The sequence below is a fragment of the Aspergillus glaucus genome (genome assembly GCF_001890805.1).
Source record: "Aspergillus glaucus CBS 516.65 unplaced genomic scaffold ASPGLscaffold_10, whole genome shotgun sequence".
Lineage (NCBI taxonomy): Eukaryota > Fungi > Ascomycota > Eurotiomycetes > Eurotiales > Aspergillaceae > Aspergillus > Aspergillus glaucus.
In genome coordinates, this window is record NW_019170462.1 from 925,062 (window position 1) to 953,061 (window position 28,000).

The following is a 28,000-nucleotide window of genomic DNA, read 5'->3' on the forward strand; positions in this document are numbered from 1 at the left end:
ACTCACCCCAGAGTACGCAGCCTCGGTCAGATCCAATTGCGGCAGCCAGAATCCAAATCACGCAAATCAGCGGCAACTAACGTCATAGCAGGCAAGTAGGATTAAGCTCACGGGACAGGGATGTTTTTATCTTTCTCCATCGGGATCTATTTAAAAAAAAAAAATGCAGCCTTGTCAAATGGTGTGGCAGCGGAGTCTTTCCGTAGTGTTGGTTTCATCGTTTGCGGGCATGATCACAACATCGGCTGTCGTGTTTATTGGTGCTGCCAACATTAAACACTTTATACAAGCGTGTTTTAGGGGTTTTAGGTCGTATTCTTTTTTTCCTTATCAAAAGGAGTCTAATTGAGTCTCGTATAATGTACGCCGTATCCCTGTCGCTCGTAGTCGTTGCGCGAATGCTGAATGTTATCACGCCATAGTTCTCCCCGTCTATGTACTTTTGTACTGAAACAATTTGCCGACGGCGCTATATATGAATATAATTACAAGTATGTCTATCGAATCTCTTTTTAATTGATATGTTATTTCTCCAAGTCTTCATTGTGGTATGCTGGGGAAAGGCACCGTAGTCGACTTGAACATATACATCCACTGATGTAGCGGTCTCACCGGGTTATACCATACAAACTCGTTTCACAATCCCAATACAGATGGACTCTATGACGATAGTCATACACCATAGCCCAACCCTCACACGACATACCCAGCACCTTCAAGTAGTAACAAATAACAACAATCTCACTCAATCCACCCTGAATCGCAACCTTCGCTTCGCACTCTATCCGCGAATAACGCCACCGTCACGCAATGTCAAAGGAATATAACGAGCATCCCGTCGGCAGTATACTCAATCATAGCATACAAACCTCCCCCCCCCCCCCAGAATAGCCATTTGCATAGAAGATTACCCACGAAACCCCGCGGCGGCACTAAGCGATGTACATACTTCTGCACAAGTGTGGTATGTGCATGGGTGTGGACGGATATATCGGATGAGGTCTGGCTCGGCTATGTTTGACACTCTGTTGCACGGGTATGAGTCTGGTAGCCGGATTATGTAGGATGTACAGTACTCTGGATAATACGTACCCCGCAGGAATTGCGCAAGCGAGGGTCGTGGATGCGAAATGGCGGGCGTTTTGCATTGTCTGGTAGTATATCAGGGCTGATGTCCCCGAGTACTAGATTCGATTCAAATCAGATCAAGCAAGTTGAATCATTAGCACCATCAAAATGGCACCCGCACCCGTTGAAAGCCTTCCTCTCCGTTCAACACCTATTGCCCAGCTCAAGCACGACGCGGGCACCAACAAGGAGAATATCATCGGATACAAGTCTGCCTATGTCCACGAGAACGAGATCAAGGGAACGGGCAAGCAGCCTCCTGCGTCGTTCGCTAACTACCTTCCCGTCTGGGATAATGAGACGGAGAGGTGAGTGTCCTCGTTCACGCTGATACTGAAAGGGCTCATGCTGATGAATTAGATACGCTCCTCTTGAACCCTTCGAGCACTATGACCACGGCAAAGATGCGGACCCGTCCTTGCGTGACCTCTTCCCTGAGGGCAAGGCACAACTCGATGAAATCACCCCTGAGATTGGAAGTGAGGTGCACGGCGTGCAGCTGAGCCAGCTCACCAAGGAGGCTAAGGACCAGTTGGCTCTCTATGTTGCCCAGCGCAAGATTGTCGGTGCGTCACCTACCCTTCCCCTTTCACCCTTAAGAAGACACAACTAATAAGTGCTCAGCCTTCCGCGACCAAGATTTCGCTCACCTCCCCATCAACGAAGCCCTCGACTTCGGCGGCTACTTCGGCCGCCACCACATCCACCAAACCTCCGGTGCCCCCAAAGGCCACCCCGAAGTCCACCTCGTCTTCCGCGGCGCCGACGACCGCAACCGCTCCCAGTTCCTCGAAACCCGCACCAACACCGTCACCTGGCACTCCGACGTGACCTTTGAGAAGCAGCCCCCGGGCACAACCTTCCTGTACATCCTTGATGGCCCGACGAGCGGTGGTGACACGCTGTTTGCGAATATGGCGCTTGCGTATAGGCGTTTGTCGCCGGAGTTTCAGAAGAGGTTGCATGGGTTGAGGGCTGTGCATTCGGGGATTGAGCAGGTGAATGCTAGTTTGTCGAGGGGGGGTATTGCGAGGAGGGATCCGATTACGAGCGAGCATCCGATTGTGAGGACACATCCGGTTACGGGGGAGAAGGCGCTTTATGTTAATCCGCAATGTGAGTCCATCCCTTCTTTTCTTCGGGATATTGAAGGCAATTCTAACGAGATAGTCACCCGTTACATCGTCGGCTACAAGAAAGAGGAATCCGACTTCCTCCTCAAGTTCCTCTACGACCACATCGCCCTCTCGCAGGACTTGCAGTGCCGTGTCCGCTGGAGGCCTGGAACTGTGGTCGTCTGGGATGTAAGCCACCCCTATCCCCTGAACCTGACCAAAACAATTATTCTGACAATCATAGAACCGTGTTACCGCCCACTCGGCCCTGTTCGACTGGGAAGATGGTCAGAGACGCCATATTGCCAGAATCACCCCGCAGGCGGAGGCGCCGTACGAGACGCCTTTTGAGCAGTAGATTGCTTGTGATAGCATGTTTATTTGATGAAATAATGCATTGAATGATTCGCCATCTGCCAGTTTAAGCCATGCGTAGTAAAACACAGTAGACCCAAAATAATAACACGCCATACCTTGACTACTCACATCACCCTGAACCAATGAGAAGTAGCCCATTCCAACGCGTATGGAACTATTAACTCTCACTCCTCTTCCCAAACCAAGAATCAACCCTAATCACCGAACGAGAACGCGGACGCCCAGATGGTGCCCCATGCGTTGGTCGTTGTGACTCCACGTCGATATTCTCAATGTGATAGGATTGTGCTTCATTATCGAGTTCTCCGTCGTCTTTTTCCGGTGCGTTCTCAGTGGGAACGGTGGATATGTCTTCGAGATGTTCCCATGTGACAACGTCGTCGTCGTCATGGCCACTGCGAAAGATGGTTGGTTTCGTGGGTGCCATTGTGTTCAAATTTAGCTTGGATCCGAGTGGGTTGATCTGGTGGAAAGGTGCATGTTAGCTCAGGCGTGTTTATGCATGTAATCAATAGATCGAGCTTACCACTGCAGCGTGGATCGTGGTAATAAGGGTTACCCTTCGATTTGATCAAAACTCAATCATAAGGGAGATGAATGAATCCAAAGAGCGAGCAAAGTCGAAGAAGCGGTGATAAGATCCCCGAAAAAGCAATCCCCTGCCCTTGCGTAACCACAGCCTTCTCCCTCTCCCTTATCATTGTACATCACACAACATCCATGCCATACCACGCCCAAACCCCCACCAATCCAAGCACCACTCAATTTGTATTCAGACGTTCAAATCTCTCCAAAATCCCAACCCTCCACTCCCGAAACCCCCTTGCAGAAACCGGTAATATCGCATTCCGTTCCCCCAGCGTCTGATAAACACTCTTATAGATTTCACTCGGTAACTCAAGTTCCTCAAGCGATAACGATGACGGTTTCCCGTTTTCAGGGCTGAGCAGGTCTTCGGTATTGGAGGTTTCTTGGTAGAGGATTTTCATGCCGCGGCGGGCGGTTGTGGTGTTGCTTTTTGTGGTGCTGGTGGTGGAGTAGCGGAGGTCGGGGTTGAAGACCCATAGCTGGTGGTTTCATCTGTTAGTTCTTTTGGTCTTTTTGGGCAGGTGAGACATAGGGCAGGGTAGGGTAGGGGCGTACGAGAAGGCCACCTTTCCCGCCGGTGTGGACGACGAAGCGGCGGGCACTTTCTCGCTCGACGAGTTCGAGGAGTTGTGCTGCTACCACTGTTTCTGTGGGGTGGGTTTGCCATGTTCCTTTTTCTTCGGTTGTGTCTTCTTCAGGCTTGGTCGGGGTGTACGCGGACAAGGCTGCTTTGAGGAGTCGCCAGCCGTTGGCTATCGGGTCTTCCAGGGCTATCAGGGCGTTGCATTGTGTGCAGGTTATACTCGTTGTCTTAGATATCTCGTTTTGGATCTAGTACGAGGTAACGAGTCAGCATGCTTGATTGGGTACTTGGAGTTATTGCAGAGTTAAAATAAATGATGGTTTGTATTGCAGAATACAGCAAGCTAATCTACAGACTACGCTTCATGTACCTCAGGTAATCGCGTCAATCCCACCACTCTAGGAAAGTCAATGACCGAAATTGACGGAGAAAGTCGAGGCTCCTGCATGAGGTTCAGCAGCCATGGTTACTCGTGGTAGGATAAAGACGAAATCCATCTCGTAGAGGATAACTGCCCTTGTCTTGCCTTAAGCCACCATAGCTCCAGATACCTCATGCTCGAGAGGTTAGTATAGGGCAATTGTATCGGAGACCAATCCATGGAATGAACAGGCCTCCTTCTTGTTGCCCAGTCGTGCGTATACATAGATGCAGAATAGAACAAGAAAAAAACACAAGGTAGAGCAGTGAGGATCCTCTTACCTTTAATCCCCTACAATCCCCCTCAGCGACCAAAAACGTCGCCACGTCAACAAGCCCTGTCCTTGAACTCGCCACGACCTGATTGGCAGCTCCATAGCCTTTAACCTGCGAGTTTCGCTCCTCAATCGACACCGTATGATCGCCATGATCATGGTCGTGAGTATCCGGCTTGTGACAATGCCAGAAATCCATCATCTCCGCCCAATTCCCACTAGGCAGGTCTTTCCACACCCACCCGCTACCAGTATTACCAGGTGCAGGCGTAGGCGAACAATCCAAAACCACATTTCCGCACCCCCGACACCCTAGCCGAGTATATGAGCCCATATCACCAGCCATCCAGGGAACGTATTCCTCGTTCGTGACTTCATCCTCAGGACGTAGTAACCCGCCGCCTGTATCATCGGGATCGATCTGCATTCTGAACGATAATTCCCTTTCTTCCCGGTTCCCACTCCCTGGCCCTGGTCCTGATCCTGATCCTCCCTTCTCACGAGTCCCATTCCCAGCTCCAGTATGTTGCCCCTCCAAAACGCGCCGGGCCGCATCATTCACGCGCGCGGGGAGCTTGATCGTCTCCGATACATCGTCATATGGTTCTGGGAGGGAAACTGTCACTGCGCGACGGGACTCGGAGAGGGAGATGATCGGGTCGAGGTTCGTGGGGAGGGAGATGTAGAGGGTTGTTTGGCGGATGTTGGGGAGGAATTCGGCGTGGAGGGTTAAAGTGAGTTGGGTTTCTGTATTTGAAGACACCATTTTGTCTTCTGTGGAAGATTGGATTTTGGGGATTGATGATTTAGCAGTGCTGTGCGTTAGTACATGATTTTGCTCTGCTCTGAGTTGCTGGCGATGGTGTTGTTTTGGCTTTGGTACGGTGAACACAGCTTCTATAGTCACATGATGCCAAGACATCAAATCGTACGCGTTTTTGCAATCGAAGACCCAGTTTAGACGTGAAGGTCAAGAGCCGCTGGCATTCTTTTGTTATTTAAATTGCATATAAATGTCTCGTTGCTCGTGGTTTACCGGTTTACCGGTTTACCATTAGTCTTAATGGCTATGGACCAGGCACATGCAAGATATATATCCACCGCTGCTCTGCGTCAGGCCAGATTGCGGAGAGAAAACAACCAGAATGACTTGGGAGAATTTCTAATAAGAGTGACAAAGCACTCTTATATAACTATCTGCTTCAATACAGAGCAAAGACAACACTATGAATACAATAATTATCCCAATGGCCAGTCAAGTGAAAGCATGACCACCGACTTCTAACCTCGGCTCGGAAGTGGCAGAATAGCGCGGGCGGTGGTCCCCAGTCGCGCCCCCGAAGAGCAATAGTTGATCTTCCCCGGCTTTCCTCCAGCCAGCTGAATTCCCTCGGCCGATTGTTTTGTCTTTTCTGGTCGGTGAGTTTCTGAGCTGATTTGAGTACACCGTGGTTACTTGCACAGCTCCATTCGTGACATGAAGTCCTGAGTCCTTGTCTTCACTTCATCCGCGCCCCCTCAAAACATACCATTAACCGACCGACCACCGACCATGGACTTCGAGCACTACGGTGGACAGAGCGCAGACCAGCCCAAGCGACAACGGCGACGACGACCTAATGCGGCCAGAAGGCTGTTGCGCAATAAGGCGCCTATCTCGGCTCGTCTAACGCTGGATCCCCAGTTGCGTGGAAACGTCGGGATTGTTTCCGACGATCTGGTTAATGATCTGTTTCAGTACCGGGAAGTGAAAGGTGAGCTGCATGTTTTCTTATTTGAATGATTGAGGCTGATAATCGATTTCATGCTTAGATGGCGAAGTCCTCTACGTCGCAGTCTCCCCGTATACCCCGAGCCACAATTCCGTGGAGGAGCTAGCCTGGACCATACTTCCGGTTCAAGTACATCCAAGAGAATCATCCTATACCGCGCCTATTTCGCACTCAACCGTCGTTTTCCCCGATTCCGCCGAGTCGTTGCAGCCGTTCCTCCAGGCCCAGAGCAGACTGGATCCTACGCGTCACTCGGTTCAAACACAGCGGGTAATCGAGATTCGGGTGCTAGATGTCGTGCCGCTACAGCTAGATACGGTGTACGTGACGGTGGAGCGGAACCTCGTTCGGAACCACGATGACGTGCAGAACAAGTTTGGTGGCGGATTCTCGCCCAGCATTCATGGACCGAATGGATTGTGGGCCAAGGCGGCGAAGGGTAGCGAGGTGAAACGATACTCGAAGAAGGCGGCGGCTGAAGCTGAGGAGCGACTCACAGCTGCGGTGCGTGAAGCTCTTGGTGCGCAAAAGGTGGTGCACGCTGGTGCTGTGCTGCCGCTCCCGCTGCCACCGCATCCGATCACCTATGCGCCACCACCTCCCGTGCACATTTCGTTCTGCGAACCCGTGTCGCAGGGTGTTCTGGTGCCAGAAACCAAGATTGTGCTTGTACAGGCGCGGTCGCATGGAACCCGATCGCAGAAGAGCTTGTCGTCAACCTCGAGCCTCAAACAGGTCACAGAAGATGAGGCGGATGACACTTCCAATGAACAGTTCTACTCTGCTGCTGAGGAGAAGGGCAATGAGAGTGGAACGGAGATGGAGAGCACCTCTCCACCAGACGACTCGGAGACAGAGGGCTCTGTTGGCACCGCAAGCGATACTTCCGACGACTCTTTGGAGGATATGATTTCCCTTTCAGCGCCGCAGCTCCCGCAACCGCCGTCTGGAATCGCATCCTCAATGACAGGCGCAACGCCTCGTGCAGGTTCCCGCCGTGGAGATGGTGCGCAGACACCGGGATCAGTTGCGTCTAACTTCACATCGACGACCATGCGTCCCGGCGGCCGTGGTGGCGGCGGCAAGGTCTTCAAGGCAGAGGGACTTCTACGCTCGATACCGCTTGAACTATTGCATCCCAGGCCTCGCGATGATGATGATGTGGACGCGTTCGTTTTCGTGGATATTAGTGCCCTCGCAAAGATTGGCTGTTTCTCTGGAGACTGGGTCAGAATCGAGGCTTCCGAGGAACCGCAAGCGAATATCTTCGCTTCCATCAAGCTTGGCAGCTTTAACGAGCAAGAAGAGGATTCTGGCGATTGGCGTGCTGTGAGGATATACGGTCTGCCAGGTCTTCCTTCCGCTAAACCGCGGTATTCGATCAACCAGTCGGAGCGCCGTGGGAGCTTCTCCCAGCGTCTGCCAGTTCGCCTGACCCCGTCGGTGTACCTTCCACCATTGCTCCTGAACAACCTCGACAATCCGAAACATCTCCGTATTTCTCGCATGAACTTCGCTTCCACCAATGGACCATCCAAGCCTGGCCTTCTGCATCAGGTGAAGAGCAGCTCAACAAAGACTCCGCCGTTGGCAAAGGAGGTGACGCTGCTTAAAGTATCTACTCCGCTATCCATGGACCGTGTTCTTCAGCCAGCCTTGTTTGCGGGACTCAAGCAGTACTTCGAATCTGCGCGACGGTTGCTAAAGAGCGGCGATCTTGTTGGCATCAGTGTCGATGAAGGTCTTGGTAAAACTGTCTTTGGAGGCACCGCTGCGACTGATGGTGCTGCCCAGGATGACGACTTGACTACTCGACTGGGTCAGGTGTCGGGGTCAAACAACCCAGGGAGAAAGGTTGGTGTTGCTTGGTTCCGCGTGGGCCATGTAACCGCCAGTTCGTCGGAAGATGATGAACCCGTTGAAGACCAATGGGGTGGTGTTGCCGTTATCGATACTGCAACTACAAGAATGGTGCAGGCAGGAAGCGACGTGAGCAGAGTCCCAGGAACGATGAACAACGGATGGGAGTATTGGCTTGGAGCCAAGGGCATACCCAAAGCCGTTGGTGAATCTCTGACACCTCATGGCCTCCTGACGGAGTCGCCGCAACTATGTATTCCTCCATTGCAGCAGCGGATCCGCGATCTCATGTCTGCCGCGACAAGCCCTCGAGCAATCCAGCTTGGCATGAAGCCTGTTGTCATCCTGCTCCAGTCGCAGCAGAGACACATTGGAAAAGCAACCGTCGCGAAGCGAGCTTGTTCAGATATCGGATTGCATACTTTCCCGATTGACGCATATGATATCCTGACTGAAGGCGGAGCCAACGGAGGGGATGTCAAGACGGAAGCCTACCTGAAAGCTCGCGCGGAGCGTGCCTTCAACTGCGGACCAAGTTGTACGGCACTCTTGATCCAACATATTGAGGTGTTGACGGCCGATCGGATGGTGACAGCGATGTCTGAGATTCTCGCGGATGCTCGGGTGGTCATTGCAACCACTACGGATGTCGAGCAGATCCCCGAAGGTATCCGCAGCATGTTCACACACGAGTTTGAAATGACCGCCCCGGAGGAGAAGGAACGTGAAGGCATCCTGCAGAATGCCGTTGCCGACCGTAGCATCAAACTGTCGCCCGATGCGGACTTGGCTACTGTTGCTATGAAGACTGCCGCGTTGGTCGCTGGTGATCTGGTGGACGTTGTCGAACGAGCATGCGCCGCGCGTGCTGCGCGATTGGAGAAATTGGCAGAGGCTGCCGGCACGAGTTCCTCCGGAGCCAAGATCAACGTTCGCGACGTCGTTATTTCCGGCGGTGATGCCGCGCGAGGCGTCACCAAGGCGGACTTTGAAACCGCCGTGGAAGCGGCAAGAAAGAACTTTGCCGATTCCATTGGAGCGCCCAAGATCCCCAACGTCAGTTGGGATGATGTGGGTGGCTTGGCTACTGTTAAGGATGCTCTCGTGGAAACCATCCAGCTGCCACTGGAGCGTCCTGAGCTGTTCGCCAAGGGCATGAAAAAGCGCAGCGGTATTTTGTTCTACGGTCCCCCTGGTACCGGTAAAACACTGCTGGCCAAGGCCATTGCGACCGAGTTCTCTCTGAACTTCTTCTCGGTCAAGGGTCCGGAGTTGCTGAACATGTACATTGGTGAGTCCGAAGCGAACGTTCGCCGTGTCTTCCAGCGCGCCCGCGACGCCCGTCCCTGTGTCGTCTTCTTCGACGAACTGGACTCCGTTGCCCCGAAGAGAGGCAACCAAGGCGACAGCGGCGGTGTCATGGACCGTATCGTCTCCCAGCTTCTCGCTGAACTGGACGGCATGAACGGCGGCGAGGAGAACAGTGGCGGCGTTTTCGTCGTTGGCGCAACCAACCGTCCTGATCTACTTGACACTGCCCTCCTCCGTCCCGGTCGTTTCGACAAGATGCTCTACCTGGGTATCTCAGACACACACGACAAACAGGCGAAGATTCTGGAGGCGCTTACGAGGAAATTCACTCTCGATCCGGAATTGTCGTTGCAGCGTGTTGCGGACCGGTTGCCATTGACGTACACCGGTGCTGATTTGTATGCGCTGTGCTCGGATTCTATGCTTAAGGCTGTTACGCGGAAGGCTCTAGCGGTGGATGAGAAGATCCGCTTGCTCCCGGAGGGACCTGTTAGCACGGCGTACTTCTTCGACCATCTGGCGACGCCGGATGATGTTTCTGTGATGGTTACGGAAGAAGACTTTACGGATGCGCAGAGCGAGCTTGTTCCTAGCGTTAGGTACGTTCCCTTTTGCTTTTCAAATAATATATATGATACTAACAAAAACAAAAAAAAAACAGCGCCAAAGAACTCGAACACTTCGAACGCATCCGCCAAAGCTTCGAATCCGTCGACAAAAAGAAACAAAACCAAAACCAAAACCAACAAGACCAACCCCAAGCACAAGCCCAACAAGCCCAACCCGCCCAAACCATCGGCGAAGCCCTCGAAGCCCTCCGCCTAAGCGGCGAACAACCAATTCTCGACGGAGCCGATGGACCGACCGTCAACGGCGATAGTCATCTTCCAATGAACATGGGCAAAGGCAAAACACGTCATGGACTGATGCGCAGTGCTAGCGGTCATTCTACGGCTAGTAGTAAGGGGAAGGGGAAGGGGAAAGGGAAGGCGAGGAATAAGGCGGGGTCTGAGGTTGATGGGGAGGTGTCGGATGAGGAGTCTACTGGGGAGAAAGAGGATGAGGATTATGTGGTGAGGACGGATCATTTGCAGTGATTTCTCGCTGTTGAGATTGGGGTCGGTAATGTATTATGGGTATAGTAGTCGAGCATTGTATAGATGCTGTATATAATATCTGCGGAGAATACCCCGTGATATAATAATCTGATTCATCATGTTTGTATAGACTTGAGTGACAGTAAACAACTTTGGTTGACACCTGACATCTCGATTAGGTTATTCCCCGAACCTCACCCAGTTAACAAGTTGACATATGACATCTCATGGGATATTGTACTGTCCTCAAGCATTAATATCACCGTAGCGATACTAGCACACCCTATTGCGCTTAGGCACTGTTCCTGCGCCGTATGCAGCCCTACAGTTAGTCGCGTGAAGTACACGCGATGTCATAATGACACCTCAGGCACTAAGGCTCTATTCTCCGAGCCTCGGTGACAGCTGACTCGCATTATCTCGACGGTCAGGTACGAGCACAGAAACAAAGATAGACCTACAGCGTCAATGCAGTATCTACCCCTTTTTATATCTCAGAAACTAATCCCGATACGAGTACTCTGTACAAACAAGATAACCAAATACTGTATCTCACCCGTCAACGCCCAGCCCAACCCAACCCAATCCTTCTTCCGAGCCGAACGCTTATCTCACCCTTTCGGACCCCCCCCGATCTCACTCCACCGTTTCCATGCCCAAATTCGGCGACCTCTGCTCTAACTGGCTTACAATGCCGAAGCCATGGCGAAACTAACCACTCACACCGTCGGAAAGCATCCGGCGAAATGTCTATCAAACCGCACTGGCAAAACCCCCGAAACCCAATCCAATCCCCGCGAAAACCGTGGAAATTACCCCATATCTGTTAGGTAACAGGCATATGTCTTGTTTATATTTCCCCGCATATCTGTGGAACCGGGTTGACGAACGGTCAGAGGATATGGGTAGGCGTCTTGCCTAGAATGGACACGGAGAGGCCTTGATAGTCTTGATAGACGTCAGTTTTTGTCGGGCGAGCCGGGGAGGGACGGAGGACCTAGGACTGGATAGGAAGGGAGGGAGGAATGCTAGACAAAAGAGTGGTTTCATCCTTCTTTTTTTTGGGTTCCGGTGTCTTTGTCTCTTTCTTTTTGTATTTTATTCGGTCTGATCTGTTTTCCTGGACTTGTCTTTTGTATCTTGTTTTTTTTTTTTTTTTTTTTTTTTTTTTTTTTTTTTTTTTTTTTTTATCTTTTGGTTTTTATTTCTTTCAGAGCAGAGCACAAGCACAATGGAAAAGGTTCGAGGTGATGATGCTCAATTGGCTGCTATGGGCCATAAGGCCGAATTGAAGCGTAATTTCTCGATGCTGTACGTTTCCCGTATAGGGGTTATGGTTTGCAGTGGTCGCTAACTATTCTAGGTCGATGCTGGGTTTGGCTTTTGCCATTCTGAATGTACGAGTATACTTACACGCATCGAGAGATTGGATGGTAGCTGATAATCGCAGTCATGGACAGCCTTATCAACGAGTTTATCACTGAGTTTGCCCTCCGGAGGGTGTGTCAGTGTTGTTTGGGGTGAGTTTATCTGTTTCGAATGGTTTCGGTGTGATGGCTAATGGTGTTATAATGGATAGGTCTTATTACAGCGGGTTTCTGTAATCTGTGTATAGCGACGTCGCTGGCTGAGTTTCTTTCGGCTTATCCTACGTTAGTCGATCGGGTTTTCTTCCATGTTCGTTTGCTGATATTTGAGTAGCGCTGGCGGTCAGTATCATTGGGTTGCAGGTGAGTCTTGATTTTCGAATATTGTGTAAGAGATAACATGCTAACAATAAACAGTTAGTAAGTATATACCTGTCGCCGACGTTTGAATTATGCCTAACGAAGATAGTCGCCTGGGAGAGATGGATGCCAATTCTTTCGTGGATCACTGGCTGGGCCAATGTTTCCGGATGGGTGAGCACACTACACTGCCTCCCTGCATTGCGGTGTATGCTGACTCTTCAGGTCGCCCTGACTGCTACCGGTGGGCTGCTGGGTAGTGAACTGGTCATTGGTGTTATTTCGTTGATGCATCCGGTGGGTTTCTCGTTGGAGAGATGGTGGGACGTCGCTGATTTTTCAGACATATGAATCCGAACGGTGGCATCAATTCTTGATTTACATTGCGTACAATGTTCTCGCTTTTATCATCAACGCGCTTATGAATAATGCGCTTCCGTTGTTCACCAAGAGTGCTTGTGAGTGGCCGGTACATGGTGAATGTCGTGAAAGGTGCTAATGGATACCAGTTATCTGGTCTCTTACTGGGTTTACCGTTATCTGCATCACAGTCCTGGCGTGTTCTTCGCCGGACTATAACTCGGGGAAGTTTGTGTTTGGAGAGTTCATCAACCAGACAGGATGTAGGTTCCCTGCACCTTGCACCGGTTTAAAGATAAAGCTGACGTTCTAGGGCCCGATGGTATTGCTTGGTTACTTGGAGTATGTTACTCACTCGTTCGTGAAGACAAATTCTAACTGTTGTAGCTTCTTCAAGGTGGACTCGGAGTCACTGGATATGTATGTCTCAACACCCCGTATAATTGGTATGCAGCTAACAAAAACTAGGATGGCGTCGCCCACATGATCGAAGGTATTACCACTACAACCGCAACGACAGAGAACCCTACTGACACGCGCAGAAATTCCCAACCCCTCCGTCGTCGGACCCAGGATTATGATCGGCTGCGTTGTGATCGGTATCGTGACCGGCTCGATCTTCTTGATTGTTCTCCTTTTCGTCGCTGGAGATATCGATACCATCATCAACTCTTCCGCGGGACCGTTGCTGGCGATTTTCAAACATGCGACGAATAACAATGCTGGCGCTGTTTGTTTGCTTATGTGAGTTGACTCGCTTTTATGGGGTTGTTGTGGATGTGGATGCTAATGTTGTAGTTTCCCTCTCGTGTGCATGCTTTTCACGACTACCAGTATCATGACCACGAGTAGTCGGATGGTCTACGCCTTCGCAAGGTAGCCCCACCACCAAACATTTCTTCTTTCGGTGTTCAATACTAACGAAAACAGAGACGGCGGCCTCCCCGCATCCCCATTCTTCGCCAGTGTCCACTCAAAGCTCAAAGTCCCTCTCAACGCACTATACTTCACCGTCGTCCTGGTCATCATCTTCGGATGCATCTTTCTCGGCTCGTCCAGCGCTTTCAACGCCATTATCTCTGCTTCCGTCGTCATGTTGGATATTGCGTATGGTATTCCTATCGCAGTGAACTGTCTGCGGGGACGCAATATGCTTCCGGAACGACAATTTGTTCTTCCTAATACTATTGGGTGGATTCTTAACATTGTACGTTTTTATCATCTTGTGTGATGTATGATGGGGGTTGCTAATTGGTCAGATCTCTATTGTTTATATCTCTCTTACGACCGTGCTGTTCCTGTTCCCGCCTGATCTTCCTGTTACGGGAAGTAACATGAGTGAGTGCCCCTATCCCATCTGTTATGACCGAACAGACGCTGAGAAGTACTATAGACTACTGTGTTGCTGCATTTGGAATCGTGTTTATCATCTCGAGCTTCCAATGGATCGTCGATGGAAGGAAGAACTTTGTCGGTCCGAGAATGGACGCGGATCCTCTCGAGGGAGAAGTAGCCGTCAACGTCGTCGCCCCTAGCACAAGCGACCACAAACAAGATAGCGAAAAGTAACTACGTCGGATATCAAGAATTGAATAAACGAATATCATTGAACCAAACTCCATAGAACAATACCTATCAAGACCCTTGAACCGAGATACCTCAAATCTCTCCCTTCTCAGCAGCCTCAGTTTGAGCCTCAGCTTCCTTAGCAGCAGCCTTCGCTTCCTCAACGTCAATAAAAACATGTCCCAACGGTCCAGCCCTCGGACTCCATCCACTACAATCAATTTTATACTTGCTATCAACCCCCGACACCTCAAACCGATTAACACTTTTCTTATTGCGATTGTCCCAGTGCAATTCACAGATCTTGTCCTCGCCATGAAACAAGTCCATCCAGCCTTCGCTGCCGCGGCGGCCGCGGGCGCAGACCTCGCCGATGCCGTAGGAGGGGATGGTGAGGGCGTCGATGTCGGTTTCGGTGAGGGGGAGGGATTTGTCGGTGGGGGAGTGGAAGGATCCCCTTGTTTGACTTTGTTAATATGGGTGATGATTGGGGAAGGTAAGGGGGATGGGGACGCACTCATATAGAAAGGAATCCTTGATCGAGATCTCGCCCTTCTCCAGACGATCCCTGATGTGAATCGAGACCCATTGCGAGGAATCCATCTTGCTTGCTTCTTGTATAGTATAAGTATATTCTCTTTTAAAATGTAGTTACTTGATACCACGTCCAGACCCCCGAAGAAGAGGAAAGGGACACTCTTTATAAACCTCCTCATCCGTACTTTCTGATGAGGTCATGAGACAGTGATTCCCTCGGGTATTCTCCCCCATGCGAACAAAGTGACCTCATTCGTAGTCAAAGTTCCCCATTGACGAATGGAGGTCTTTGTTTGGAGCTGGAGAGGAGAAGTGAACCATGGCTGCAGGTTAGTTTAGAATGCGGGGTGGCCTGATGCGGTAAGTGGATGTATGATTATCATGCTTTTGGTTACGTGTTGTGTAGGGGCTGTTAGTTAGGAGAGGAGGGGGAGAGAGGGGAGGGATGTTATTGTTCGTGTGACTGGTGGTGAGATGCGTTTGCTAGGATGTATGTACTTCTGATGGGTATAGGTACTTTGTTGTAGATGAGGAGATGTTTGGTTTGTTTGCAGGATGCGTCATATATGCCTGAGGCGTGTATCCCAACAATCTCCACGCCGAGGCCGCTCAACGGCTGAGATCTAGTGATGAGGCAGCAGACGTTGATTTCTATGGTATCTGGGATATAATTGCTTGACAGTAGTCTTTAATTGATTCTCCGGCTGTATTAACGCTTGCGTGTCACTTCAAAACAAGCCCACACCCATACAGAGAGAGTACCACACCACTAATACACACGATGCTCCAATTCTCCTTCTCCCTCCCTCGCATCTTCCCCCTCTGGGAACGATCCCAATTCAAAATCCCACCACCTAAAAGCCACGACCTCGAAAATGCACCTGAAAAGCCCGCCCGCGCGCTAAAGTACCTGATCAAACTGAACCACGCCAATCATGCCATTTTGTTCCATGAAAGGAAGTTTTATAATCATGTTCCTCACGTGAGTTTTCTTAATTACCCTAATATGGAATATGGGGAAAGTGGAAAGGGAAGGGAATGGGTGGATGGATGTGCTAACGTGACCTACAGTTACTGAGTTCGGCGTGGGTACAAGGTGCTGATGCGGATGAGTTGCATCGGTTGTATGAAGATGAAAGTAAGGCGATGGAGCCGTGGGTTGATTCGCCGGGGGAGATTAGTTTGGATGATTGGAGGGATTTTCTTGGGCGGAGGGAGTATGTTCTTGTCTCTGTTTTATATGTGGCTTTGCTGACGATGGATAGGTATCAACGGGCATTCGTGAACTACTTTGAAGACGAACTTGTCCGGCAAGGATATGACTGGAAAGAAGTCGTCAACGAATACCTCTTCTCCGGAGAAGAACCTCTATTCAACTCCCTCATCACAGACCGTATGTCCCGGTGTCACATCAAATAAAGAACACAGCTAACGACACAGTCGGCCATCCCCTAATCCACCTATCCTACGCCTACGAATTCTCTAGCCGCGAACTCGCCATGGAAGCCCTAGGCCTCGCAGCAACAACCCACAACCCAATCCACAAATACCTCTCCGACCCCATCTACACCAAAACAGAATCCTCCTACCACACACCCTCCCTCTTCGACATCCTGTCCCGCGTGCGCACCGACAAACGCTTCCACGGGCTCTTCGGCACACCCGGAAACGAGAACATCGAGCAAATCTTCTCCACTCGCGAAGATGCACTACTCGATCACTGGAATGCGTGGAGCATCGAGGGCGATACTGCCAAACAGTTCCGTGAGACACAGGAACTCGCTACAGCATTACTACTAGGCACACATGCGGACGGCTCGGAGGGGTATGATTTCTTCTTCCTCCACGTCCTGACTACTAGCCACGCTGTCCGCATCTTACTCCCTCTGATCCCGGCGAAGTTCCAGCTCCCGCTCGTCCGGCAGTGGTGGCTTATGACGCTATCCGTGTACATCGCCCAATTGCGTCCTGAGATCCATGTCAACAGAATTCAGGACGTCGAGTTGAAAGGGAGGGACTGGAAATGGGTTGCTGGGATGGCGGTTAAGGGGGAGAAGAAGGACGCGCATTATGTGAAGGTGTTGAGGGTGTTGAGGGAGGCGGCGGGGACTTGGGGGGATGACGAGGGGTATTATCTTAGGGCGGCGGCTAGGTTTGCGGAGGAGTTTGTTGGGTGGGGTGGGTTTGTTTAGTTGTTAGATTGTATGGTATGTTTAGATGGTTAGAGGCGTATGGTTTTCTTTGATATGACTGTCATGTTGGAGTATTTGAGAACCAATTGGTCCCTAATATGGGAGATGGCTCTTGTAAGATAGAACCCACGAGGCCATTCACTAGAAAGATATTCACTGTAGACAAGTATTATCACCGTGTTTCTCGCTTGTGATTATAGAAGTCCTATTCCAACGCAGTTTCCAAACTCTTCCCCATCATTTTACGATTCCGTTTCCAGGGCTATTAGAAACGATTGGGATTATATGGGACCTATTACCCTATGTCCTAATGATAATGCGAACTCGGAGCTGGTCATCTTACATACAAATCTCGACTTTAACTTTTGATCGGATGGGAACTCATAGCTTGGTGGAAAGCACCTTTTTACGACCGAGAATTCCCAGACAGCGTCGCCTACATGGGCTGGCACGAAACCATATCCAAGAGATGTTGAGGTGATACGAATGGCATGGCTAGAGTTCGGGTTTTCTGGACTTTTACAGGAACTGGAACCATGTATTATTCCCTCACGCGAGGCCTTCGCTGACCCAGGTAAATCACATTGAATCATTTCCTCGCTGTTTGGGCTGACTGACTGACTAAGTAGATGTCGGAATCCCCAAAAGGCTTGAATAGACTAGCATAACCTAGAAGACTTGTCTATTTAATCCAGTCAGCGGCTTACAGCTGCATATTGTTACAAGTTCCAAGCTTTGACCATTGGCAGACAGTTCAGTACCTACCCCCCCTTCTTATATTGCTTCATAGCTGATCTGATCTAATTGTATATTGATAGTTTTATCCCGAAAAAGCGAGTGCGATGTCAAGGAAGGGCGTGTGCATGCCCGCGTGTATTAAAAAAAACATTGTAAAGAAGAGAGAAAATCTTGGCAGGCAGAAATAGCATCATTAACGGACGCTATACCTGGCTGATGGCTAACCTTCATGCTTGCTGTCTGTCTTGGTGCTGCAGAAGCAAGCGACATCTCCAGTGTGGTAGTTACGGAGGGGAGCTTAAATATCCCTACTGTTGCGAGTCATGGATTTCTCGGTACAGAAAGGCTTTTTATCCAGATTATGCTGGAAAGATCGGATCGGGGATGTTATGGAGCGCTATCCGGAGTTTGACATGGCAGTTCGTACGTACCAATCTGGATACATTGGTTCATTGATGCGGTGCTCCAAAGCGACTTAAAATCCCCGCAATATGCAATGGGGGTCATCATTCTCCATTGACAAGATGAGAACAAACTCAATTGCACACACACAATAAAACGCAAAGGGACTAATAAAAGCATTGAGCCCGTGATGAAAATGTGGGGTGCCCCGTTCGTCGAGGCCAGGACTGGGAGCGTCGCTGGTTTCTTTCACTTGGCAAACGGTAACTACGCCGAGTGCGCGGCGATGGATGATCTTATCGCAGAGGGGTACGAGGTTGTCTAATTCACACGCTCCCTGGTCGGGGACATGCGGGCGACCAACGCATCCTACGGTCGCTACCTGGCGTTTTTGTCCGGTTCTTGTTAGATCCACCGTCCTGGTCCGCCTGTCGACTTGTCCCGACACAAGAAGAAACGCAGACACAGATTTTCTATAACGGGGCTCCATGAATAGAAAGTCTGCCACATATTTCCCAGTGCCCTTCTGACGGAGAATTGCACTGAGGTCCTGCAGACTTCTACTACGAAATAGATGGCATCAATTCCATTCCTGTGACATCCTCTGTTGCTGCCCTTTCTTTCACCTTACGGCCATCCATCTACACTGCGGTTTCAGGACCGCAATAAGAACAACTGCTCGCAATGGGTCTCGGGACTGTTTTATACAAGGCATCTTTGGTCGAAGCCCCTTTCTCGTCCGACTTGCCACCCCTCCCCCATTGCACCCGCCTGATTGCTGAAGGCTATCGAATAGCAAGTTTTCTGGGTCTCAGTGCGAACTGGATACCAACAAAATATGCACAGACTGGAGCACCGGTACAATACTAAATTTTGTACAATCAAGTCTCGAGGCTGGCATAGTTTGTAGCAAGCCATAGAAACGATCCTGTTGTTTAGCAGACCTCCCCTAGCAAGCCAGGTACGAGGAATCTGCCAGCTGGATAACGCACCAATCGCCGGTCCAATCCTTCCGTTCGATTTGTCGATTTGGCCGACATCTCACAGGGCGATAGTTCCCAATGTATTCGAACAGTCTTGCACACGGCAGCAGTTGCTTTGATTGTCTGGCTGTATAGATCGTTCTATAGCTCCCTCTGATTATGCTATATATATTGATCCTCAGGGACTAAATGGCAAATCGGTGTAGATTTAGTGTTCTTGTCTGCTGGAAGCAGATATTAGTTAGAGAGTTCTGGATCAAGACAATCGTTTACATCAACTTTTGCCCTTGCTACTCGATGCATTTCTTCTTTGCTCATCTGTACAGAGTGTGAGACTGACTAGCCGCCGTAACCTCCCAGTGAGAAGTGAGAAAGGCGCCGCCTAGCGGAATCAGAGCCAGTAAACCTCGCACGTTCCTGTTCCTGATCCAAGTTTTGGTTCTACAAGTACCCTCCCCCCGGTGACCGCCACAAAGCCGTATTCGCGACGAAACCTTGGGAATAACATAAGCACCGGCATACGAAGAAGGGCAAAAAGACCCGGAAGTACAAGAATCACTGCGCTATGAGAATATCGGTGGTTACTCGGTGTTTGAGTTATTGATAGCTTCGTTTTAGCAAAGTTTTGAAGGAATGAGCATGCCGTTTTGGTATTCTAGAACGTGACTCCGCTGTCTTCCGCATGAGGAATATTCCGATTCCGAGTTGCGATGTTGTTTTGCTACTCCGGAGTATGAAGTTACGCGAGACTATGTTCCGCTGAGATTTTCGGATCTACTTCGGGGATATTCCAGCAGTAGAAGTAAGCTCGTTTAGGCTGTGTTCTGATTGGTTGTTGGTTCGTTGTTCTGGTTATTTACTTGATGGTCAATAGAGCCGGTTGTTCCCTCGGACTGAACCACGGTTCTATTGGCTTACCATTACGATCAAGCATTTATCCCCCATACGAATACGAGTGCCAACAATGAAGATGACAAGTTTCCAGTTGTAGTAAGTTGAACTAAGCCCTCCGTGGCATGACATTTGCGTATACATCCCGGCCCTGGTGAGATTGTCTGCCAGCAGTGAATGCAACCAACAGTGCTGATCTGATGGCGGGGTGATAAATCGCTCAAGCCAAGGCATAATAATGATACATACATAGTCCATCTGGACAGCTGTCAGTTGTGTTCTTGGTTGTGTGAAGGTAAAGGTGGCTGTGATAACACTGCCACGCGTAACAATACCGCCCGTTACGTCCCCAGGGTCCCCGGTTGAGGCTCTGCCAGGATTTGGCGTCGGTTATTTTAAGAAGACCAATCATGTACGCGGGCAATGGTCACGTAAATACAGCTCTAGGCCGTCCTCCGGTAACATACAGGAACCGTCCGTAGCCAATAAAAATTACAAATATAATACCACTATACTACAAGTGGCTTAGCGTCTTGGCGGATCAGGCAGACATCCAAGAGGCCTCAGCCTAGAGAGAAGGATCCGCGCTCCGGACGAACAGCCTCCTTCCTCTCGTCTGTCTCACTCACTCTCTCTCTCTCTCTCTCTCTCTCCCTCCTATCTTCAACTTCATCTACCACACCCACCACATTATCATCAACCATCTACACTTTTGCTTTCTTTATTTCTTTCGGCTTCGATATTAGCGTGTTTATCTCCAGTTTGGGGGGATTTTTGGGCGCCATTTTCTGGGGATCTGAAGCATTGTCAAGGGGCTCTTCAGCATCTCCACTTATCATCAACTACCTGATAACGACTGGTGTCAGTTCTTGATCGCCCAACTTTTCCTCTCTCGAACCTGTTTCTCGCTCTTTTTCTTTTCTCGCTTCATCGTTATCATCACCAGAGCATTACTTCGTCGGCTGTTATATATATTAGCGTCTGCATCCTTCCCAGCATCACGACGTTATCGACCAGTCGACTAAATTCATCGCGACCAGTTCTCGACAACTGTGAGTACCACTGCGGTTATATTCCTTTCTCTTCCTCTTCGTGCTTCTGCGACTGTTCGGTTATATTTATCGCTCTGGACTTGTGCTAACGATCCAGAACAGTCAGAACTGTGACTCGCTTGTACGTCATTCATTCGGACGACCAATCTACATCTACCAGGTGAGTCACTATCGGGAACTCAATCGAGCCTCCGATCCCCTGGGACTGACAGGCCCCATGAAGTTTACCGCGTCTTTTTCGTTCGTCTCTTCGTTTTCGTTTGCTCCCGCCATGACCTCGCAGCCTGAGCCGTCCCGGGTTCACCCCCGACGCCGTCAAATGACTACCGCTCCTCCCTCGCTCGCATCCTCTTCGCGTATGGTCCAGGATGGATCCTCTCGACCCAGCTTGTCTCTGAGAAAGGGCCAAACCTTCCATTCCCCCACCACTCCACCATCTGGGGATCGTGATCCGGTCGTGTCTTTTCGCACTCTGCCTACTCGCTCTCCTACATGTCCCAAGTCTTTGGAAGCCATCGTCGCTGGAGAGGAACGCATGTCTGATATCTTGAACCGTATTGACCTCAATTCGACCAGCAGTTCCAACGCCATGCCTCGACCACACGACGACATGCCCGTTCCACGAAGTTTCCTCCAGCGACAAACTCAATCCAATGCCCTCGTGAGAAAGGCCGAGAAACAGCCCATGATGGACGATCCACAACGCTTCTCTCCGGCTAAGGTCTGTCATGATCACGCTTCCGATAGCGGATTGGGTAGTTCCATTAGCAGCAGCCAAGGCATGATGTCTGAGAAGGGTAAAGGTATACCTAACATTTCAACTCTTTACATTTGGCAATACTAACTGTCAATAGTGGCAGCAGGACAGTTGTCGGTCCAGGGCATTGAATCGAGCGCCCTGACCACCACTCAGTCCGCAATTACCAGCTCAATCTCTGCATTGCAATCCAATACATCGGGGAAACGCTCGCTGTCTGCCCTTGCTTGCAAGCAGATGGAAGCTTTGGTTATGATTCCCATTCTCAAGGAGGAGCGCTTGAAGCCGTTCCATCCCCTCGTGGAAAGCATTCCTCAGCTGGTTGAGAATAAAGAAATTGCCTGTCTGCGTGATATTGAAAAGACCCTTTTGTGGTTGGCACCAGTAAGTGATCTTCCGTTGAGCTCTTTTATTTTTTTCAAATATGGCGTTTAGGGGCATTGCTTATATCTTTCTTTTTTTCTCTTTCTTGAAGCAACGTGCGACTTCCGGGGCGTCCTATTTCCGTTTCTGCGAATTTACGATTCAGTGTCTCCATACGTCACTGTATCATATCAACGAACTGGACCAACGACTGCCGTCGGACAGGCCTTACACTAACGGCTACTTCCTCGATCTCATCGAACAGGTCCGCCGACACGCCGCGATGATCCATGAATCTAGGAACAAGAACCGGGCAGCCGGGAAGGCACGCCTTGCCTTGGAGGGTGGAGTGGCCAAGACTGGACGCCCAGCTGAACTCGTCGCCTACAAGGATGGCCAGGCCATCTCTATGAAAACCGGGCAGGCGTACAACGGCTCCACTCTCAAGCGGAACTTGAGCGTCAGCTCGGCTGATGAGGGTGTCGCGCGCTCCATGGCTCGCCGTAAGAAGAACGCTCCTCCGATGGACATCAATCAGAAGTGTTCAAACTGCGAGAAGGTCTTCAAGAGACCGTGCGACTTGACGTGAGTATTCTCCCTCCCCCGTTCGATGCTAGTGCTAATCCATACTAGTAAACACGAGAAGACGCACTCTCGTCCTTGGAAGTGCACCGACAAAACTTGCAAGTACTACGAGATTGGATGGCCTACCGAAAAGGAAAGGGACCGCCACATCAACGACAAGCACTCCAAGTCACCATCTGTTTACTACTGTCTCTTCAATCCATGCCCCTACCAGTCCAAGCGGGAGAGCAATTGCAAACAACACATGGAGAAAACCCACGGATGGGCTTATGTCCGATCCAAGCACAACGGCAAAGGCCTTCCAAAGACGACCGCTCTGGCAACGCCTCAGTCGTCCAGCATGGCAACCCCGGCCTCTGCATCGGCTACACTCTCGACTCCGGCCACAGGATCCATTCAGTCACCCTACGAATCTGCCACTGGACCGGCCTACTCGAATCCTCAATTTTCGTTTGCAAATCCTCCTGCGCAGACTGGAGCCGGAGACTTCCAGCTGTTCCCCGAAGCCAGTCCATACCGAGGTTCCTCGTCCTCTGCCAGTGTGTATACTGGTGGTGCCAGTGAATTCGATTCGTTCCCGACTGGCACGGCGGGGCTTGACGCATTCCAATCTCAACTTGAAAATGCCGACCCCAACGGTTTGATTCCGCCCAACATGGCGAACATGCCTCTCGATGTAGCGATCCCCGACTTCGCGGGCGCAGCCATGGGGTTTGGTGGATCTCCGATGACTTCGACCGACAGCAGTAGCCTCGACTTGGAATGGAGCAATGTGGGGGCGCAGAACTTCAACAACGAACTTGCCACGACGAACATGCAGATGGTGACCTCGCAACCGGTTGGCGGCAACTCCATGCAGTCGTACTCGGAGGACCCGTACATGGCAGACCCCCTTGCCTACACCCAATTTAGCCAGCAGTTCGATGAGGGCTTTGCCGACCTGTGTGAACGAAACTACCAAACCAGCAAGTTTGAAAACGACTTCCCGTTATTTCAGAACCCCACATACCCCAGTGAGCCCATGAACAACGCCCTTGCGGGGGTGGGCGACCCAAACGCGATGTTCCCGACTGGTCAGTCACAAGAGCAGACGGGGTACTATCACCAGGCATGGCCCGCTGAGGTGGACATTAGCATCTACTAAATAGCCAGCAACGCCTTTTTATTATTTTATTATTATTGTTTTTTTTTTTTTTTTTTTTTGACTTCCATTTTGGACATATGGCGTTTTTGGATGTGCGTGAGTGTATTTCCCGGGTAGATGTGCGTGTGGTACCGGGAAATGACTAGGAGCAATTCTATTTTGGATTCGGATATTTCTTTCGTTTGATTTGCTTGTCTCTATTCATTATTTTGTCAATTATTCATTATCTTGGGCCAGTGACCGGTATTGTTGGTTAAAATTCTGAGATTGGTGTAATTAGAAGCACACCAATACAACCTCATATCTCCAGTAACTAGTCTATACTTCTGCCTGAATAGCTGCCAAGGCAGACTCAACGTAAGTAGAAGTGACATGTGGGCCACAGGGCTGAGCAGACACATCAGAGAGATGCATACGTAGTTTGACTATTGCCGACTATTTATATAGAAGGCTGATCGCATTTAGAGAATGAGCCATGGTTGCGTATATAACCAGGACATTCCCGCTGACTGACCACCCCTCTTTTCTCACTGCTACTACTCAGCAACTACTCAGCAACTTCTCTCATAATATTCTGAATATCTGCCCAACTCTTTCATAATAGTGTGAACTATTAAGTGATATACTGAGTATAGCGGGAGTCCCCCGGTGAGGTCACGTATCTGACAGAGTCAACTCAACGTTTCTCGGCGCTGCATAAGATCGAAACGTCATCCGCCGTTGCACCCAACCAACGCTGCTCCGCTAGGCAGACGGATTCCGCTCTCTTTTTTTTTTTTGTGTGTGTGTTCTCTGTATTCTTTACTCTTTATATAAAGAGAGGCTAGTGTGGTTTAGAGGGTCAAAATCACCATAACCAACATGCAGAACGAGAAGCGACAGTCGATGCTGCAGCGCAAGCCGGTCGGCGGGCATCCTCAGGCCCCGGCACCACCTTCACAGACCACGCCACCACCCCCAGGGCAGATTCTGACGGGGAGGCAGGAACACTGTTCGCATCCTCTCCTCTCCTCTTCTCTAAGATAGCTTGCTAACGGTGACTTGGCAGACCTCAAACGCGAACTCATCGCCCACCAAGTCCGCACTGAAATCACCGAACTCAACTCCCCAACCGCCCTGCACCGCTTCGGCGCCCCCTTCAAATCCGAATACGGCGAAGTCGCCCCCGTTGACTCCGAACTCCCCATCCTGCGCTACATCTTCGTCCATCATGTCCGCAACTTCCCCTTCCTGGACCAAGCCCGCGAGCAAGAATTCTGGCAAGACAAGCTGCAGATCTTCCTCGAGTCCTTTGCGAACAAACACGTCTCCTCGTCCGAGGACCGCCTGGAAGAGACCAAGAGACGCAAACTGGCGAGGAAATGTGAGAAGTTGGTGGAGCTGATGATGGTGTCGGGAATTCCGACGGCGTCGGGGTATGAGGAGAGGATACAGTTTTCGGAGATGGAGGTTGTGGATCGGGGGGCGAATGAGAATGGGATTTTGGCGAATGTGCCCGAGGGGCATGCGATTCATGGGTGGGATGTTAATGTTGCGGCTGTGAGGGTTAGGTCTCTGAGGAGGACGGTGAGGCATCATCAGCATGCTGTAAGTCACGGTTGTACAAGTGGTATGGGATGGTGGCTAACAATGTCCAGGAATTCATCATTCGCGTCCACCGTGAAGGGCAGTCCGATTTGTTCGTTGGCAGGCGATATGGCGATTTCGCGAAGCTTTATAAACAACTGCAGACTGAGTTCCCTGGAAAACCGCTCCCGACACTCCCACGGAAGAACAAGACGTCTTCAACGTCGAGTTGGTGGGGTTCGTCGACGCAGGATGACGATGTGTCTTCTATCTCATCGTTCTCTACGCAGGAGGTAGGCGCCGCTCAGGAAGAGAGCCGTTCTTCTCGGAACCTTGCGCCAGGAAACCACCACAGCCATCAGCGTTCGCTGTCTCGTTCGTCTGGTCGATCCAATCGGTCTTCCCTTGGGAAATCGCCCAAGTCGCCTAGAGTATCTGGTGAGGAGGCTAGAGAGACGGTGTTGTACAGAGAGGAGCAGCGTGTTTCTCTGCGCGCGTTCCTGCGTACGCTTCTCCAGCACAGGCGGTTGTCTGAGTCGAAGGCGATGCAGGATTTCTTGACAGGAGAACCTATTTCTTTGACTGAGGATGATCTTGTTGATATTCAGAGACGCAAGGAAGTTGATTCTGTTAGGATCGAGGAGCAGAAGCGGTTCTACGAGATTGCCAGACAGCGTGCTGCTGAGTTGGATGTTTACATGGAGAACTTCCGTCGGGATATCGTGGAGAGCAATGGTTTGACCAAGCTTTTCTCTGAGATTCGCGAGAAGCGGACGGTGGCCGATCTTAGTCCCCAGTATCAGAAATTTGCTGAGTGGCTTCGTATCGAGTATGTATTCCTCCAGTTTTGATTGCAGCACATGCTAACTGATTAGGATTGCCGCAACTTTGTATCACCTGTTCTTGGCCGAAGACAACTCTCCTGAGCTGTTTGCGCAGTTCAAGCGGATACACTCACTTGTTCCGTATACTATCATGAAGAACGTGATTCGTGTCGCTAACCCTGCGGCTGTGATGTCTGGTGTGCTAGATATCTTCCTGGCACAGCCATTTGGATCGCGGTCTCTTCTGCAGCGTATCTTCTCGATGACTTTGAACGATGGTATCAAGTCTTTCCAGAAGTCGATTGATGCGCTGGCTTCCAAGGTTGAGGATCCCATGCTGTGCCAGAAGTTGAAGGCCTTTACCGACGCAGACGAGGACGTCAAGAATGTGATTCGTTCCGAAGCAGCAGCTGAAGACCTTGATCTGATCGTGGCGATTCTGCGATCTGAACTGTTCACCCCCGAGCTCGCACCCGAGCAGTTCGAGCGCGTATTCAACGGCTACGTCGCCTGGAACTACGCCGTCGACAACGTCGACCAAGAAATGCGCGAAGGTGCCCACTGGTTCGCCAACATGAAACAACTCCTGAAGCTGTACACCCGCCAACGCGACAAGGCCATGATGCTCAACATCGTCGAAGAGCCTGTCACTCTCCAGTTGTTCCGCGACCTCTTCACCATCTTCTACGAACCCCTCGTCCGCGTCTACAAATCCGCCAACGTCTACAGCAGCATCACCGACTTCGCCCACTTCGCCGACGATGCCATAGCCGTCGTCGAAAAGTGCCAGAGCCAAGACGCCTCCGCAGACCCCAACCAAACCGTCCAAGCCTTCATCGACCTCTGCGAGCGCCACCAGGACAACTTTTACAAATTCATCCACGAGGTGCATCTACACGATAACGGACTCTTCGGCTCGCTCATGTCGTGGATCGAGGGGATCCTGGAGTTCTTGAGGCACGGTCCGAATGGCGGGAAATTGGATATGAATGCGTTGATCCAGGGTGGTGTTGATGTTGGTCAGGTTGATAAGACAAAGGCATTGGAGGAGATTACTGCGCTGATCCAGTGGCATGAGGATCGGAAGAGGTGGCATTTGAATAAGACACGGCAAAAGATGGCTGCTGAGGGGACTGGTACTGAGGGATTCCCGAGTGGGAGCTTTAAGACGAGTGATTTTGGTCTTGATGAGGTATGTCCCCCTTTTCCCCCTGTACCTTCATATCAGAAAACGTGGGCTAATAAAAAGCAGGCCGATCTAGAAGACCTCGCCATCTCCGACGCCGGCTCCGACGACGAAGACCCCGAAGAAGCAGATGAGCATGAAGATCTGGACCCTATTGCCGCTGAGCGCAGACGGAGGGTTAAGAAGCAGGATCAGCTTAGACGGACGGCGGGAGAGCCCGTCAAGCCGGATGTTAAGGAGGTGTTCAAGTTGAAGGAGTCGTTTGGGGTTATGTTGAGGTTGGTTCTCGCTGAATAGAGGATAAAAGGGGAGGACATGGAGGGTGGGGTAGTATTTTTATGAAATGGGGAAATGAAAAGGAGGGGATTTGATTGATTTGTTTGATACCCTGCGGATTTGTTCGTTAGGTTTGAGTTAGATGGTTTCGTTGCTATTATTATTACTAGGGAAATGAATTGCATACATGCATTGAGTTGTTTTTATGTATTAAAATGCACATATATAGTTATCCATAGACCCATTTGTAGCAAACTTCGCCTACACACCGAACACGAATAGGGCTTTGGTGTGTGTGTTAGCCCAAGACCCTATTCTATTCGA

The 28,000-nt window shown here is 50.5% G+C and overlaps 8 protein-coding genes across 8 annotated transcripts; 6 read left to right on the forward strand and 2 right to left on the reverse strand.

Moving 5' to 3' along the window:
• Nucleotides 1-1,236: 1,236 nt before the first annotated feature.
• Nucleotides 1,237-2,601, forward strand: ASPGLDRAFT_126079 (TauD/TfdA dioxygenase family protein; the record flags this gene model as incomplete). The annotated part of the gene is made up of 5 exons (XM_022540625.1): nt 1,237-1,436; nt 1,489-1,694; nt 1,753-2,244; nt 2,299-2,432; nt 2,488-2,601. The coding sequence occupies 5 exons, from the start codon at nt 1,237-1,239 to the stop codon at nt 2,599-2,601; spliced, it is 1,146 nt and encodes a 381-aa protein (XP_022401123.1).
• Nucleotides 2,602-3,147: 546 nt separating this feature from the next.
• ASPGLDRAFT_171712 (HECT-type E3 ubiquitin transferase) lies at nt 3,148-5,336 on the reverse strand. Its single transcript, XM_022542746.1, has 3 exons — nt 4,495-5,336; nt 3,765-4,040; nt 3,148-3,688 (listed from the first exon to the last, which is right to left on the reverse strand). The coding sequence occupies exons 1-3, from the start codon at nt 5,251-5,253 to the stop codon at nt 3,383-3,385; spliced, it is 1,341 nt and encodes a 446-aa protein (XP_022401124.1). The 5' UTR covers nt 5,254-5,336; the 3' UTR covers nt 3,148-3,382.
• A 703-nt stretch (nt 5,337-6,039) lies between these two features.
• Nucleotides 6,040-10,527, forward strand: pex6 (AAA family ATPase peroxin 6; the record flags this gene model as incomplete). Its single annotated transcript, XM_022540621.1, has 3 exons — nt 6,040-6,241; nt 6,300-10,029; nt 10,092-10,527. The coding sequence occupies 3 exons, from the start codon at nt 6,040-6,042 to the stop codon at nt 10,525-10,527; spliced, it is 4,368 nt and encodes a 1,455-aa protein (XP_022401125.1).
• A 1,193-nt stretch (nt 10,528-11,720) lies between these two features.
• Nucleotides 11,721-14,607, forward strand: ASPGLDRAFT_47311 (GABA permease GabA). Its single transcript, XM_022546642.1, has 17 exons — nt 11,721-11,838; nt 11,891-11,924; nt 11,978-12,047; nt 12,107-12,179; nt 12,229-12,257; nt 12,364-12,428; nt 12,480-12,551; nt 12,598-12,712; nt 12,764-12,877; nt 12,928-12,956; nt 13,002-13,034; nt 13,083-13,107; nt 13,157-13,358; nt 13,413-13,490; nt 13,545-13,821; nt 13,874-13,952; nt 14,008-14,607. The coding sequence occupies exons 1-17, from the start codon at nt 11,759-11,761 to the stop codon at nt 14,181-14,183; spliced, it is 1,551 nt and encodes a 516-aa protein (XP_022401126.1). The 5' UTR covers nt 11,721-11,758; the 3' UTR covers nt 14,184-14,607.
• ASPGLDRAFT_171718 (aegerolysin family protein) lies at nt 14,274-14,792 on the reverse strand (the record flags this gene model as incomplete). The annotated part of the gene is made up of 2 exons (XM_022542747.1): nt 14,698-14,792; nt 14,274-14,637 (listed from the first exon to the last, which is right to left on the reverse strand). Exons 1-2 carry the CDS (start codon nt 14,781-14,783, stop codon nt 14,274-14,276), a joined length of 450 nt encoding a protein of 149 aa, XP_022401127.1. The 5' UTR covers nt 14,784-14,792.
• A 563-nt stretch (nt 14,793-15,355) lies between these two features.
• Nucleotides 15,356-17,144, forward strand: ASPGLDRAFT_47313 (questin oxidase family protein). The gene is made up of 4 exons (XM_022546643.1): nt 15,356-15,699; nt 15,789-15,934; nt 15,983-16,110; nt 16,158-17,144. Exons 1-4 carry the CDS (start codon nt 15,499-15,501, stop codon nt 16,907-16,909), a joined length of 1,227 nt encoding a protein of 408 aa, XP_022401128.1. The 5' UTR covers nt 15,356-15,498; the 3' UTR covers nt 16,910-17,144.
• A 3,797-nt stretch (nt 17,145-20,941) lies between these two features.
• ace1 (putative C2H2 transcription factor (Ace1)) lies at nt 20,942-23,930 on the forward strand. Its single transcript, XM_022544273.1, has 6 exons — nt 20,942-20,975; nt 21,073-21,135; nt 21,199-21,778; nt 21,830-22,116; nt 22,208-22,680; nt 22,729-23,930. Exons 3-6 carry the CDS (start codon nt 21,247-21,249, stop codon nt 23,822-23,824), a joined length of 2,388 nt encoding a protein of 795 aa, XP_022401129.1. The 5' UTR covers nt 20,942-20,975; nt 21,073-21,135; nt 21,199-21,246; the 3' UTR covers nt 23,825-23,930.
• A 685-nt stretch (nt 23,931-24,615) lies between these two features.
• ASPGLDRAFT_47315 (PX domain-containing protein) lies at nt 24,616-27,855 on the forward strand. The gene is made up of 5 exons (XM_022546644.1): nt 24,616-24,815; nt 24,873-25,411; nt 25,462-26,219; nt 26,266-27,406; nt 27,467-27,855. The coding sequence occupies exons 1-5, from the start codon at nt 24,686-24,688 to the stop codon at nt 27,695-27,697; spliced, it is 2,799 nt and encodes a 932-aa protein (XP_022401130.1). The 5' UTR covers nt 24,616-24,685; the 3' UTR covers nt 27,698-27,855.
• Nucleotides 27,856-28,000: the final 145 nt, after the last annotated feature.

Coding starts and splice junctions, on each gene's coding strand:
- ASPGLDRAFT_171712 (XM_022542746.1), bottom strand. CDS start 5,253: ATGGTGTCTTCAAATACAGAAACCCAACTCACTTTAACCCTCCACGCC. Junction 4,041..4,494: donor GGGATTGTAGGGGATTAAAG/GTAAGAGGATCC, acceptor ACCTCGTACTAG/ATCCAAAACGAGATATCTAA. Junction 3,689..3,764: donor GCGGGAAAGGTGGCCTTCTC/GTACGCCCCTAC, acceptor TGAAACCACCAG/CTATGGGTCTTCAACCCCGA.
- ASPGLDRAFT_47311 (XM_022546642.1), top strand. CDS start 11,759: ATGGAAAAGGTTCGAGGTGATGATGCTCAATTGGCTGCTATGGGCCAT. Junction 12,429..12,479: donor GGGCCAATGTTTCCGGATGG/GTGAGCACACTA, acceptor CTGACTCTTCAG/GTCGCCCTGACTGCTACCGG. Junction 13,953..14,007: donor TGTTACGGGAAGTAACATGA/GTGAGTGCCCCT, acceptor GAAGTACTATAG/ACTACTGTGTTGCTGCATTT.
- ASPGLDRAFT_47313 (XM_022546643.1), top strand. CDS start 15,499: ATGCTCCAATTCTCCTTCTCCCTCCCTCGCATCTTCCCCCTCTGGGAA. Junction 15,700..15,788: donor TTTATAATCATGTTCCTCAC/GTGAGTTTTCTT, acceptor CGTGACCTACAG/TTACTGAGTTCGGCGTGGGT. Junction 15,935..15,982: donor GATTTTCTTGGGCGGAGGGA/GTATGTTCTTGT, acceptor GACGATGGATAG/GTATCAACGGGCATTCGTGA.
- ace1 (XM_022544273.1), top strand. CDS start 21,247: ATGACCTCGCAGCCTGAGCCGTCCCGGGTTCACCCCCGACGCCGTCAA. Junction 22,117..22,207: donor CCCTTTTGTGGTTGGCACCA/GTAAGTGATCTT, acceptor TCTTTCTTGAAG/CAACGTGCGACTTCCGGGGC. Junction 22,681..22,728: donor AAGAGACCGTGCGACTTGAC/GTGAGTATTCTC, acceptor AATCCATACTAG/TAAACACGAGAAGACGCACT.
- ASPGLDRAFT_47315 (XM_022546644.1), top strand. CDS start 24,686: ATGCAGAACGAGAAGCGACAGTCGATGCTGCAGCGCAAGCCGGTCGGC. Junction 26,220..26,265: donor GCTGAGTGGCTTCGTATCGA/GTATGTATTCCT, acceptor CTAACTGATTAG/GATTGCCGCAACTTTGTATC. Junction 27,407..27,466: donor GTGATTTTGGTCTTGATGAG/GTATGTCCCCCT, acceptor AATAAAAAGCAG/GCCGATCTAGAAGACCTCGC.